This window comes from Calonectris borealis, chromosome 12, assembly GCF_964195595.1.
Source record: "Calonectris borealis chromosome 12, bCalBor7.hap1.2, whole genome shotgun sequence".
Taxonomy (NCBI): domain Eukaryota; kingdom Metazoa; phylum Chordata; class Aves; order Procellariiformes; family Procellariidae; genus Calonectris; species Calonectris borealis.
The window spans coordinates 19,052,759-19,065,120 of NC_134323.1; the positions used below are offsets into that span (position 1 = coordinate 19,052,759).

Genomic DNA, 12,362 nt, shown 5'->3' on the forward strand with positions numbered 1-12,362 from the left:
TAGTAGTGCTGGGCTGATTTAGATCAACAGAAATTCTGGCCAACTGTCTCAAAAAGCATTTCCAATCAGGGAAGATTGACCTTGCACTAAGAGATCTTATTAAAATGTAATATTATTACTTTTTAATCAGGAAGGATGCCAGTGTACCTTACTTGGACATAAAATAGTCTAAAATGGTTTCTGTAAAGTAATGACATGTTTTTGATTAAAGACCACTGAGACGGGAGTATAATTGCTGCCTTTCTTATAAGATATTTTTAAGAAGCCAGTCAATTCCTTTACAATTTAAAGAATGCGATCTTCCATCTATGAAGTGTGGCCCTGATCAAAAGACAATTGAAATCTGTGAAAATATTACCTTCTTGGAAAAATCTCTCCATTTTGTTGTTGTTCTTGAGCAAGTCCTAATGCAGAGTATGCACACAGAGTATGTAGCTTGGGTTTCTTATTACCCATTCCACACAGACTGTATTTTTACGTGGTGTGGTTTTTTTTTTTTTTTAAATAGACATTTACTGTCAATACATTAAATTGCTTTTTTTTTTTCATTTGGAAATAATTTGTTGTTAGAATGAAAGGAAAAATATTCTTCTCATTTCCTCTTCATTTTCAAAGTTATTAGATTTTAATATAGTACTGATTTAAAACCTACATTTGGCGCTGATCTCTTTCATTTCCATGAATTTTATTTAACTAGTTTCACTCCTGCTTTACAGACAGTCCTAGCTTAAAATGAAAATATGACTGACAAACATCTCTATGTTGGAGTCGTTATTGGCATGGGATTTCTCCATTAAAAAAAAAAATATAGCAGTCCGAAGTGTTACCTTGATTTTTTCTCAGCCCTCACAGTCTAGGGTCTCCAGTAGTCCATATGGGTGGACCTATTAAAAGACACTGCTGCTTCCGTTCTACCACTGCACCCAAGTTTCCTTTCCAAAGGACACTGGTGCTGTGAAAGGGTTGTGGGCTAAAATATGGCTAGGATATTTACCTGGCTCTAAGACCTGGCAAGTGCTGCTAGGTCTCCAAATTCAGAGGCTTTCATGGCTTGATGGGTAGGTGAATGTGAACTAGGTTCCCAGTGATTAGTTATGTTTTGTTTGATAAGGGCTAAGAAAAGAGTCTGTACTTGTTCTTGTTGCCGTTCCCATAAATATTCAGAATACTAACTCTTCTTGACAGGGCTGGATGGATACAAGGTGAAAGTGGCTTTGAAGTGGAAGATGGCCAGTTCTCTCCTAGAAGTTCAGGATGCAAATAATTGACAATCCTTTTTTACTAACCTAAGTGAAGTCTCTGAAACATCTATTTTCTTTTCTTCATTTATCTTGATTAAGAATGCCTCCCTGCTTAGAGGCTAGGAGAAACTGGGTATTAACTTCTTTTTTGGGGAGAAAGTTAAATGATTAATCTAATTTTGTCTGGTTTATTTTCTGTCTTGGGGTTTAGAGGAAGCTTTCTACCACATTCAGAAGGTAATTTCTCATGGGTATTTCTGTATATGAAATTTACATCAGGCTTTATATATTTATATTACTTTAAAAATTGCTGTCTATTAGCAATTTGCATTACTCTGGCCAGAACTATACCACCCAGATGAACAGGAAAGAATAGAAGAATGGGAAACTATTAACAAAAAGGTAGAGAAAAGCTAAAAGAAAACATTTGGATTATAAAACAGAGTTAAGTGCAGAATACATATTCTTAGTAAGCTCTCTAGCTTAGCTGTTCTTGACTATAAAGTTTGCATCTGCATTTAAACAGCTTGTATACGTCTGAAATCAAATTTGAATGATTGCAGGCAATTCCAATTTTACATGGGAGCTGGGAAAACAGCATGGTGAATCATGTGAGTTGTAAGCATCTCTGACAAAATGTTTCAGCTGTCAAACAGTTCAGATCAAAGGGCTGAGTAAATGAGCAAGTCACTCTAGGCAAGAGGTGCTGAGTCTCAGACTTTTTACCTCTGGTAGTTTTATAAAAGGTGAGGAAAGAGCTTAGCATCCTCCATCTCCACTGGTGCAGTGATGGTCTAGAGTTTAGCTGGCTATTTTAGGCATTGACCTATGTCCTCTTAGGATTTGAGCTAGCTTTCTGGCAGATGTTTGCCAAATGCTCTTGTCATGGTGATGAGTTACATAGGGATTGAGGAAATTTCTCCATTTGAGGCTTTCAGAAAAGAAGCCAGTATTATTCCGTATCTTTTCAAGAATGGTCCTACATTGTTTTTAGGGGGGTGAATTTAATGATATTTTAATGTTTCATCTAGTCTTTATTTCCTGTGATTTTTCTGATTGACTTCTAGTGCTAGCCAAACTCCAGAGAGAATGTGGGTCCTCTGTGTTTTCTGAGTGTGCCTAGGGCTGAATCTTACTCTTTGCATGTTGAATAGCTATTCTTTCACACATAAATCACTGTTCTGTCATATTCACCTGCTGTGAGATGTTCAATACATATCATCATTTACATTAAACCATTTACTTCAAGAGAATGTGTTATATTGCTTTATGAATTATGTCATCTGACATATAATATTATGTTATGAATTGGCAGTTAGAATATTAGAACAGTGGGACTTTTTATAGCTTATGGTCATGATCCAAGAAGTAATTCATGCCTTTTCTTAATAGACTTCACTGGTCAAAAGGGAAGCAGACATGAGCGTGCGACATTTTTACTACAGATCCAGAACTTAGGCAGAATCGTAGTTAAGTAAAAATCATTGGTGGTTTGCTTATATCTGCAGCCTGTTCATATCTGGAGGAAGGACATTGTTTTTTCATCTACAGCTCTATTGTTCCAAGTCCTCTTTCACTAAATTTGTAATTCCCAGCCCATCTGAAGAGACTGTAAGTGAACAAGTGTGATGACTTCCCCGTGTCTGAGCAAGGAAGGCTTGTATCCTGAAGGGGTTGAGTAGAACTGGGGGAACTGTTTAGGGGAAGACAGAGTTGTAGTAGGTATAATTTGATGAGGAGCTTCTAACAGCAGCAGAGCAGTCACTGTTCCTCTCCTCTCCTATTTCCCTTGTTCCTGTTATCTGGAGATTTAGATCACATTTAAGAAAGGATAAACTTGGTTCAGGAACACGTAACAGCACTTTCTTTCTCAGGAACACAGTGTGTTAAAATATTAAATCCTTTTATTTTTTGAATGTGAAAAGTTAATATTTTTTTAAAAGTTGAGAGGTTTGATATGTACTCTGAAATAGAGGAGAACATTTCCACCAACCAGCCCTCTTCCTCTTACATAAAAGCCTTTAATAGCTATGTCACCTCATATCAAAGTTTCTGTTGTTACTTCTATACCTCTATATGTTCAGATGAGGAGGAAGCTTAATAAGTAGTACACTTGGCATAGAGAAAAAACAGCCTATTGCTTTCCCTTGATGGACTGACTGCTTGGGAAAAGTTTTTATTTTCGAGTTTGAATATAGATACATGATGAAAATAAACTGGTACATAAAAATAAGAAACCATCAGAATAAGTTAACTTTTAGCATGTATTTCTACCTGTCTGTCTGGCAGTCAGTCCCTCAAAACTTCTGAACTCATCACTCCGTTTCTACTAATTTTCTCATAGGGATAAAGTTGTCTGAAGGAGTACCTTAAATTCATAAAAGTCCCATAAAACAAAAGAGGAGAAAAAGATCCTATTAATGGTATTGCTAAGGGAAAAGATCCTATTAATGGTATTGCTAAGGGAAAAGATCCTATTAATGGTATTGCTAAGGGAATGACTGACTTTAGCCCCTCTAAGACATCATCTTACCCATCCAGGAGATGAGCCTTTGCACAATACCAGGTAGGAAATGAAACGTCAATGATTTTATTCCTTATGGAACTGCCTATTTCATGCTATCTGTAGTCTATTTCATGCTGTCTGTACTCTATCAGACAAATGTAAAGACTACATACAATTTTTTTTGTGAGGGAAGACTTCACAATGTCTAAAATGTGTAAGTTATACCAATCGGGGACCATGAATTTCATATTTTGTACAACTCAAGATCCGTGATGAGGATCTTAGTATTATGAAAGGATAAATAATGCTCTTTTTATTTGCTTCATGATTTCTTGTATCTGCACACAGTAGAGCATAAGTTTCAGTGTAAACATGCTACCACAAAATCTCATAACCTGGTATGTACTGATAATATATGCATGATTTGGGAATCCTTGGTGGGGCTAACAATTTTTAGTGTTTTCACCCAACAATTTTACGCTAAAGAAAGAAACATTCATAGCACTAGCGACAAAGCACAATATACCAAAGTAGCATCTATGTCACATAACTTCAACTAATGCACATTCATTTACTGACATTTCATATATCGTCTCACCTGGAGTAGCAGATATTTGAAAGCTCTTAATGTTGTTTTCAGTCACGTGACACTCTACCCTAAAGCATGGCTAGGGACAGTATTGTATATAACTCATTCTCAAAAAATCCAGCAATGAATGATTTATTCTACCAAAACAGCTGTGTTACTCATGAGAAAAAAGCTTAGATACTAGTATTGCTGAAGGTTGACCTGCCCATACATCATTACTCTTTGTCATAATGTTCAACTAGGAATGTCCCATTATTTCTTCCTCAATTTGTATGCTTTCTGACTGCATTAACTCTCTGTAGATAGTAGCAATTCTTAACAGTTCTTCATCTCTACTTAACATTACTGAAGTTTCTTTTGTGTATCAACAGAAGTTTATTTATTAGTCCTGCCATAATTGATAGTTCACCAGTGCATCTCTCCACTCCTGCTGACTCCAATATGTTGGCATGCCCGGTGTACTGATCAGTTTAAAAGGTATCCTGAATTTGCCAGACAACTAAATAGACAATGTGAAAAAGTCCTGCAGGATAGAAAATTATTGCCCCATACAAATGCAAGATATGCTAAAAGACTGAACTCATTAATTCTTACTAAATGTCTTGTCTATTGAGCAAGGCCTTCAAGCTTTTAATAACATGCATAAGTTAGTAACTGTAGTTGCAATTCAAATGCACTTGATTGGAACCATAATAGACCTTTCTTCTTATATTTGTTTTGCTTCCCTGGTGCTTGTGGTCTTTAAAGTACAAAATGACAGTCAAACGTAATTAGTTATGATGAGTATAGTAGTCAGGAGGGTATCCTCCTTTGCTCCATTTTCTGGAAGTCAGTGTCTTTTTTTTCTGTAGCAATAAATGTAATGTGCTCGAGAGATATAGGTAACCCTCTTGACTTCTTGCTTTTTCATCCCATTTTTCATTCTTTGTTCTCCTTCTTGGGTTAAAATAGCTTTACTTGAAAGTATACCATTGTGCAACTGATTATTATAGTGTTCAGAGGTACATCTGAACTTGTGAAGAAGGTGGAAATAAAACTCAGCAATCCTGTCACATTAATTAGTAAAGCAGAACCTTCCCTTTCTGTAGCACATGTAGAAAACATATAACGTACTGAATATACAGCGGAGACTCACAAAAAGAGTGAAAATAACATGAGAAAACTCCAGTGTGAAGTTTATGAGAGCACTGTAGCTCTCATGAAGTTAAAACTGTTCAGTCCTTAAACTGGGTAATATTTTAATGTTAGTATTCAAATTCAGAGTCGTCTTTTAAGGCTGTAGGCTTAAGACACTTGTTCACATTTAATCAAGCTAGAAATAGGCTTCACTTCCACTACATTCCAGTCCTTTTTGTAAACCCAGCAGCTGAATATAATAAATAAATAAATAAAAGGGGTAGGGGGTTAGTAGTAATCTCATCCATCAGCTGAACTGTTCCTAAAGTTCTCTTGGCATCTTGACAGAAAAAAAAAACACAAAAAAAAAAAAAAAAGAAGAAAAGAAAGAAAGAAGGAAATAGAAAGATTATTGAGAGGTAAATAACAAAATGCCACAGAGCTTTTTCCCAAGAAACCATCTGCTCCAATCACCACAAAATTGTGCAAGCATTGTGTTTTACTTCTTAATGCCTAAGGGGAGTTTTTTGCCAATATTTCCAAGCCAACTTACAGGCCAAATGAGCAATCAACAGATTGATAGCTGCAGCCTCTGGAGCAATGACTTGGCTAGTGGGATATATGGCTGATCAATGAGGAACTCTGGGAGGTGCAAGTAGAGGTTTTGAGTGATTATGGTAATAGTGAAACTGCCCAGAAGGTGTGACAAATAAACCATGAATATTGAAATACACCAAGGCGTAACTACACCTTTACTGAGAGAGACTGTCTCAATGAGTATCTGCACATTGTCGGTAGAACTATAAAGTTGCTGATTTTGCAGACATTTCTTCCTCAGCTTGATAAGTTAATATATATTGTTTAACATGATAATGTAGCAAGCTGTTGTTTTGTGGTTTGAAAGCCAGCTGCATTTGATTGATGCCAGGAATGGAAGTATTTATAAAATGACACTGAATTAGAAATAGTCAGTTTATGGGTCTGGGGAAATGAATCTTTTATGAAGAATAAAACTTTATGATGAAGGAGGAATACTGAGGAAGTGTGCATCTTGAATTAAACTCTTGGACCGGATGTATACTGTAGAGCCTTTTAAAACAAAAATTTGCATCACTATATTTTTAGGAAAGAGATCTCTATAAACATCATCTTTTGTGGTGGTCCAATCCCAAATGTATGGTCATGTGTGTTCTCTCTGTGAACACATCAACTAGGATAGGAAAGTTCTTCCCTGGAAATATAGCTATCAGACTTCTCCAAAAGGTCCCTGGAGTATCTTTTAGCTGCTGGTTTAAAGCGGTAGTGATTTTTGAGGCATCAACCACAAATACTAGCCCATTCTAGCTTTTTGTATATGTGGAGTTTTTTGCTTGTTTTATTTTAATGGAATAGTATATAGATTAGGTACCACTGTGCTTTGAAATGAATGGACAGCATTGAACTCTGGTTAGTTTGCAAACTTGCTTGTGAGCACAAGAGCATAAAGGATATGTTTCTGAAGACAAGCCATTCTCAGCATGGCTGCAGAAGCCTAGCACCAACTTTCAACTCAGTGCAAATGCTTCCTTTTTGTTTTCAGCCGCAGTATTCAGCAGCTCCTCTGGTTGCTGTAGTGATGCAAGCATATAAGAGCTGTAGTTTTCTGTATCGATGTTCATTAACAGAAAACAGGTACAACCTTATATAGACTGTACTAATGCATAATGACATCTAAAGACAACCCCAAATTTTATGTGCATTTTTACATCTGTATATGAACTTGTAAGAATAGAATGAGAGCTTAAATGTAAATGCCACTTTGATGGTAGCTAGAAATCAGTATCTCAAAACTTTTGACAAAAGCAACATAGAAACAAATAAATCTAATTCCCTACAGCTTTCCTCCTGGAGCTAGCATCTCTATGCAAAATGAATGTAAAATTCTGCTCTTCTGAGTTGCTGGAATTTCTTATCTGTATGCACCAGAGGAATGATTGCACAGAACAAGATAATGTCCAGTGAGTTGAAAGGTTAAAGAACTGCAGCTGGCAAATCAGAATCAGATTCAGCCATTGCATTAAGCCAGTTTTATGCCAGAGTAACTTGAGATTTGGGGATGTACATCAGATCTTAAAATCTACATGTGTCTTATCATCAGAAATATTTCAGTAGAACTGTCTAGGACAACTGTATAAATAGCATTTCTACCTGAGTATATATTTTAATCAGTTTCTAAATCTCTGCTAAGCATCAACTCATCTAATAGATTAATAATGATAACAACTGTGTATTCATTTAAAATATAGTCTAATGTACTTGAGTATAGCATCTTATTAAACTGCATTGTTTAGGAAGGAGTTGCGTACCGAAACCCATTGAATTTCACTCGTACTGGGGCACTCTTTAAGATCCCTTGAAGATTTGCCTTAATTCTTATTTATTTCACTGAAGTTTCGTGACTTAGATCTTTGTGAAACACATTATCTAATATTAATATAAATAATCTCAAAATGTGATAAGTATCTAAAAAATAGCACTGTGTGTTGTACATGTGAAAAGAGGGTGAATCTTCATTCTCCAAAACAGAAAACTGCTCTTTTTTCTTCTGAAGAAGTCTCAAACAAAGTAGGTTAAAATATCAGGGCTAGGATCATCTTGTAATATTGGAAAACATGGCATGGTATCCAGTGGTAAGCTTCTTTTTGAGCTGTCTGACCTTTAATCACTGGTGAATAAAACCAACATGCTGTCAGATCTCCGTTATTTTTCTCAAGGGGGTAACTCTGCCTGAAGTAGCAATGAAGCAAAACCTTTGAGAGCTTATATTCAAGGTCACTACAACAAGAGGCAATACTTTGTACTCTGGGTACAGCAAAAGAAAAAAAGAAGAAACGTGTCTAAACAAGCCAGTTGTGTTTGTTTAACAGTGAACAAGGCAGTTGTTATGTCAGCCTATAAATGAAGATGGGTTTGTTTTTACTTTTACCACAATATTTCATTTTTATTTGATTTTTAAGTGATCTATGCTTCAAGACCTTCACAAAGAATATAAACTCACTACTTATCATTGTACATGAATGATATATATTTCTGTTCTGCAGGCACTTCTAATGTAACGTCTTAGGCCTTGCCTGTACCAAAAGGTTTTAATCACTTGTAGTTATTTTGCCACAAAAGACTATGTGGATACTGAGAACAGATCATATGGTCTTACAGACCTGTTAAGAAATGAAAATGTTGTATTTGAAATGTTTTTTATCATGATAGTTTAAAATAATACTTACCCACTGAAGATCTATGGAGGAAAAGAAAGGGTTAACCACCACATAAGAATTAATCTCTAACAAAGAATTGTAACTAACTTTGACGTTGTGGGTCACCCATTAGATAATATGGCCTCAGTGCTAAGCTACTTAAATGTAAATTGTATAGTTGCTGGAATTTATAAATTGTTTTAGTTGGGATTTTTAGGCAAAAGAATGGATACCTTCCTAGATTCCTCATTTGTATAAAGTTTGCTAATACCTTTTGCATTAATTTGTTACTTAATTTTGATTCGCCATTGAAACTAGTTTGTTGATTTGATCATGACTTTTTTGTTATTTGGTAGGTTTTTATTCTTTCTTCAGGTCAATATTACCAGAAATACTTTAGTTTTGGTGTGATATTACTTTTAGTTAGATTTTTTTTAAAAAAATAATGCTTACATTTATATCTATAAATGAACTGATTAAGAAATCCTAATGGTCTAGGGGTGAACATCTCACGGTTCAGCCCAGGTCTCTAATTACTTCCTTTCTTTGGTTCTTAATGTACTGTACAAAGCAAATAAAAGAATGCTATGACAGAATTTTGTAGGCTATGTCAGCCCTTTGTGTGCCTGTCTAAGGGAAAGGAAAAGACTTGATCCTGTCATGCAGGAGTATGTGTTCCACTAACTAAGTAGAGAATTTGCACCATCTCAGTCCTCCCTGTATTAACTATGATGTAGAAGAAGAGTGAGGTTTTTCCTCTGTACACCATTTAGAAATCTGTGCAGTCAACAGCGTTTACCTTATTGCACTTTATAGCAGAACTGTATGCTATAGGATTTTCATGTTAAAAAAACCTTCATCGTTCAAAGGATAGCCTGGCAATAGAGGTGGGGCTTTTTTATTAAGGCTATACAATAAGTCCATAAATTTGTACAAATTGAAATTAGAATAACGTAGGCTTTAATCATTACAAAATTTCTTTTTGACAGAAATTATAATGTCCAGCCAATTCTGAAACTGCGCAAGACCTTTCTTTTATTTCAGCATTGTCATCTTCGTTATAAATACCCTGTAGACTTTCTACCTGTAGAATTTAAAGTGAAAAAGTTACATCTGTAGTTCATTTAGTGAAATGCAATTAATATGGATGGCAACAAAGCATACAAATATGGGGAACTTATGTTAGAGTCATATAGAGTCTGTTGCAAACCAGAAACGCTAGTCTTTTGTTGTTGACTCAGTAGCAAGTAAAAATAATACAAATACAAGTACAGACTAAATATCAGGTGAAACTACTTAGTGGTCTTGATGAGATAATTATGTATTGTACCCACCTGGTTCTCACATGTGAAGGCAGCATAATTTTACATGTTCTTGCTAACTGCATTCTGTTGTCTGTCTATCCTTCCCTTAGGAACGACTGTGATGCGTATGACAGCATTTGATGCTGATGACTCTAGCACAGACAATGCTCTTCTGCGGTATAACATCCTCAAACAGACACCTACGAAACCATCTCCAAATATGTTCTATATTGACCCAGAAAAGGGAGATATTGTTACAGTGGTTTCGCCTGTACTGTTGGATCGTGAGGTAAGTGAACATTTTCCTATCGCTAGTCTGACATTTTAATGTTTGTGCCTGTAATCATCTTCTGTGATGTGAAAAGAGGTTCGGAGTATTGTGGGGGTAGGGATTCAGATCTTCAGCTTTGAGGAGTCTTTTAAGAGTTTTGTTTATTTCTTATTTGGGTGTAAGAAGTTATATGCTCTGATCAATATTTATAAATCTAGCAGTTCATAATTTCTGGGCAAGACAGTTAGTGTTGGATGGTGAGAGCAAAGATCTCAGGAATAAGTGGAATTCAACTTTGAGTTACCAATTGACTGTTTGGAAGTAAAACAAACAAAAAAAAGCCTAATTGTGCATATAGCTCGCTATGAGATTGTTACAGTTTGGTGCTTTAAATCCTTTTCCAGAATTTTCTTTTTATTGAGTGGACTTAATGGACTAATTAAGTTGGTACCCCATAGGCAAAAAATGAAAATACAAAAAAGGAATAGTAAAGGGTCAGGTAATCTGCATGTGGTTTTAAGGTGAATTACCATAGTGCCAAAATCTATGTTTATTATAGATCATTAACATTATGAGAGCACAAATTGATAGCAATGAAAGCTTAGGTATGATCATTTCATGTTCAGAAGTTAATAAAGTAGAGCCAATCTGTTAAGACAAAGGTTTAGTTATCAGAATATATGAGATCTGGGCACCAATACAATGATGACCTAAACAGTTTCTCTATAAATCACCATTTCTTTCGATTACGTAGCCCTGTGTGCTCTTAGGTTCCTGGAGACGACCAATTTCTTTTCTTGCAGGCTGTTTCAGGTATGTACTGATTTACTGAGCTTTTCTTCTAAGTTGGTTAGATTCAGGACTGTCCAATGTTCTCAATATTCAGCACGTTATTTCTCATTTTAACCAGATGAAAATGATGCCCATAGCACTTCCCATTTTAGGTGAGTAGTTTTTCTACAGGCTTTTCCAACAGCAGATATTTAATGGGTAAACCAGACACATATTCCAGACACATAGTAAAAATAAGATCTGGGCCTATAGATCTGTCTTTCAAGTTTAGAGAGATTCCAGTTCTTTCATACATGTGTGGCTGGCCACAGAATCATGCCCAAGTTAAGATTTATATAATCACTAACTTTTTGCCTCAAGTTTCCCTTCTAAATTCATTGTTTCAGTTCAAAAGCTTTATCCTGTTTTCTAAAGTCAGTTTAGGCATTTTTATTCCTAATAGATAACCATTCCCCAGATTAAACCAATTTACTCAAAATTAGAAAATCAATGGAAGGGAATGAACATGCCTGCTTTTTCTAGTATCTTCCAAAGGTCACTAGTGATTCATGAAATAATGATTCTGTCTCCATACAAGAAGTCTGGCCTCAATCGAATGGGTATTATGGCTGGGTAGTATATCCTGAAAGCAAGATCTGAATTCCTCATGATTTTTAATAACAGTTGATTCAATACCTTTACTTTGAAGGTGACATAGCAAGCTGCAATCTTGTTGAAACTGCAAAGTAATTTTTGTTGTTGCTGCAAATGCTATATGTTTTATGAGCCAAAATGTAGGGCCGTGTAATATTTTAATACTAAACCCAAGAATTATCTGCAGTTAAAGTCCAGTCTAATATTGTCTTGTCAGATGAAACGCTTGGGAAAAAGTATGTTTTCCATTTCTTCAAAAGATGCTCTGTGTTGTGCTCTCTGTCATCTTTGTGGGTTCAGCCTCTTCTCCCCCTTCCTGCTTATGTATGTCTTGTGTAGAAACTGGTAGTCATGCCTCCTTTTTTAGATCTGTGGAGTTAGCTATTCATGGTCAAAGATGTATAAGTTCTATTTTTAACTGTAATAGCAGCTTTTAGGGACAAGGGGCCTAATGATCCTATTCTGAACAATTCTGTGTACCAACATAATCTTGATACTATATAAATAACTCTTACGTATTTCTATGTAGATCATGAAATTGAATTATTGTAAAAGAATTGTCTGCCTCAGGTAGAGAGAGACAGGAGTAACATCTGGAGGAGGAAATGTCTGTCTAGCTACTGCTTAGGGAATAAGGTATCTGCATATCACCAGGCTTGAAGAAGTGACTTTCAGGA

The 12,362-nt window shown here is 35.6% G+C and overlaps 1 protein-coding gene across 1 annotated transcript in view; it reads left to right on the forward strand.

The window, feature by feature from the left end:
* Positions 1-12,362, forward strand: part of CDH13 (cadherin 13) — a 512,113-nt gene that overhangs the window by 345,883 nt on the left and 153,868 nt on the right. The window contains exon 7 of the mRNA XM_075161497.1: positions 10,100-10,278. Coding sequence (XP_075017598.1) covers positions 10,100-10,278 — 179 coding nt within the window. The remainder of the gene's footprint in view (positions 1-10,099; positions 10,279-12,362) is intronic.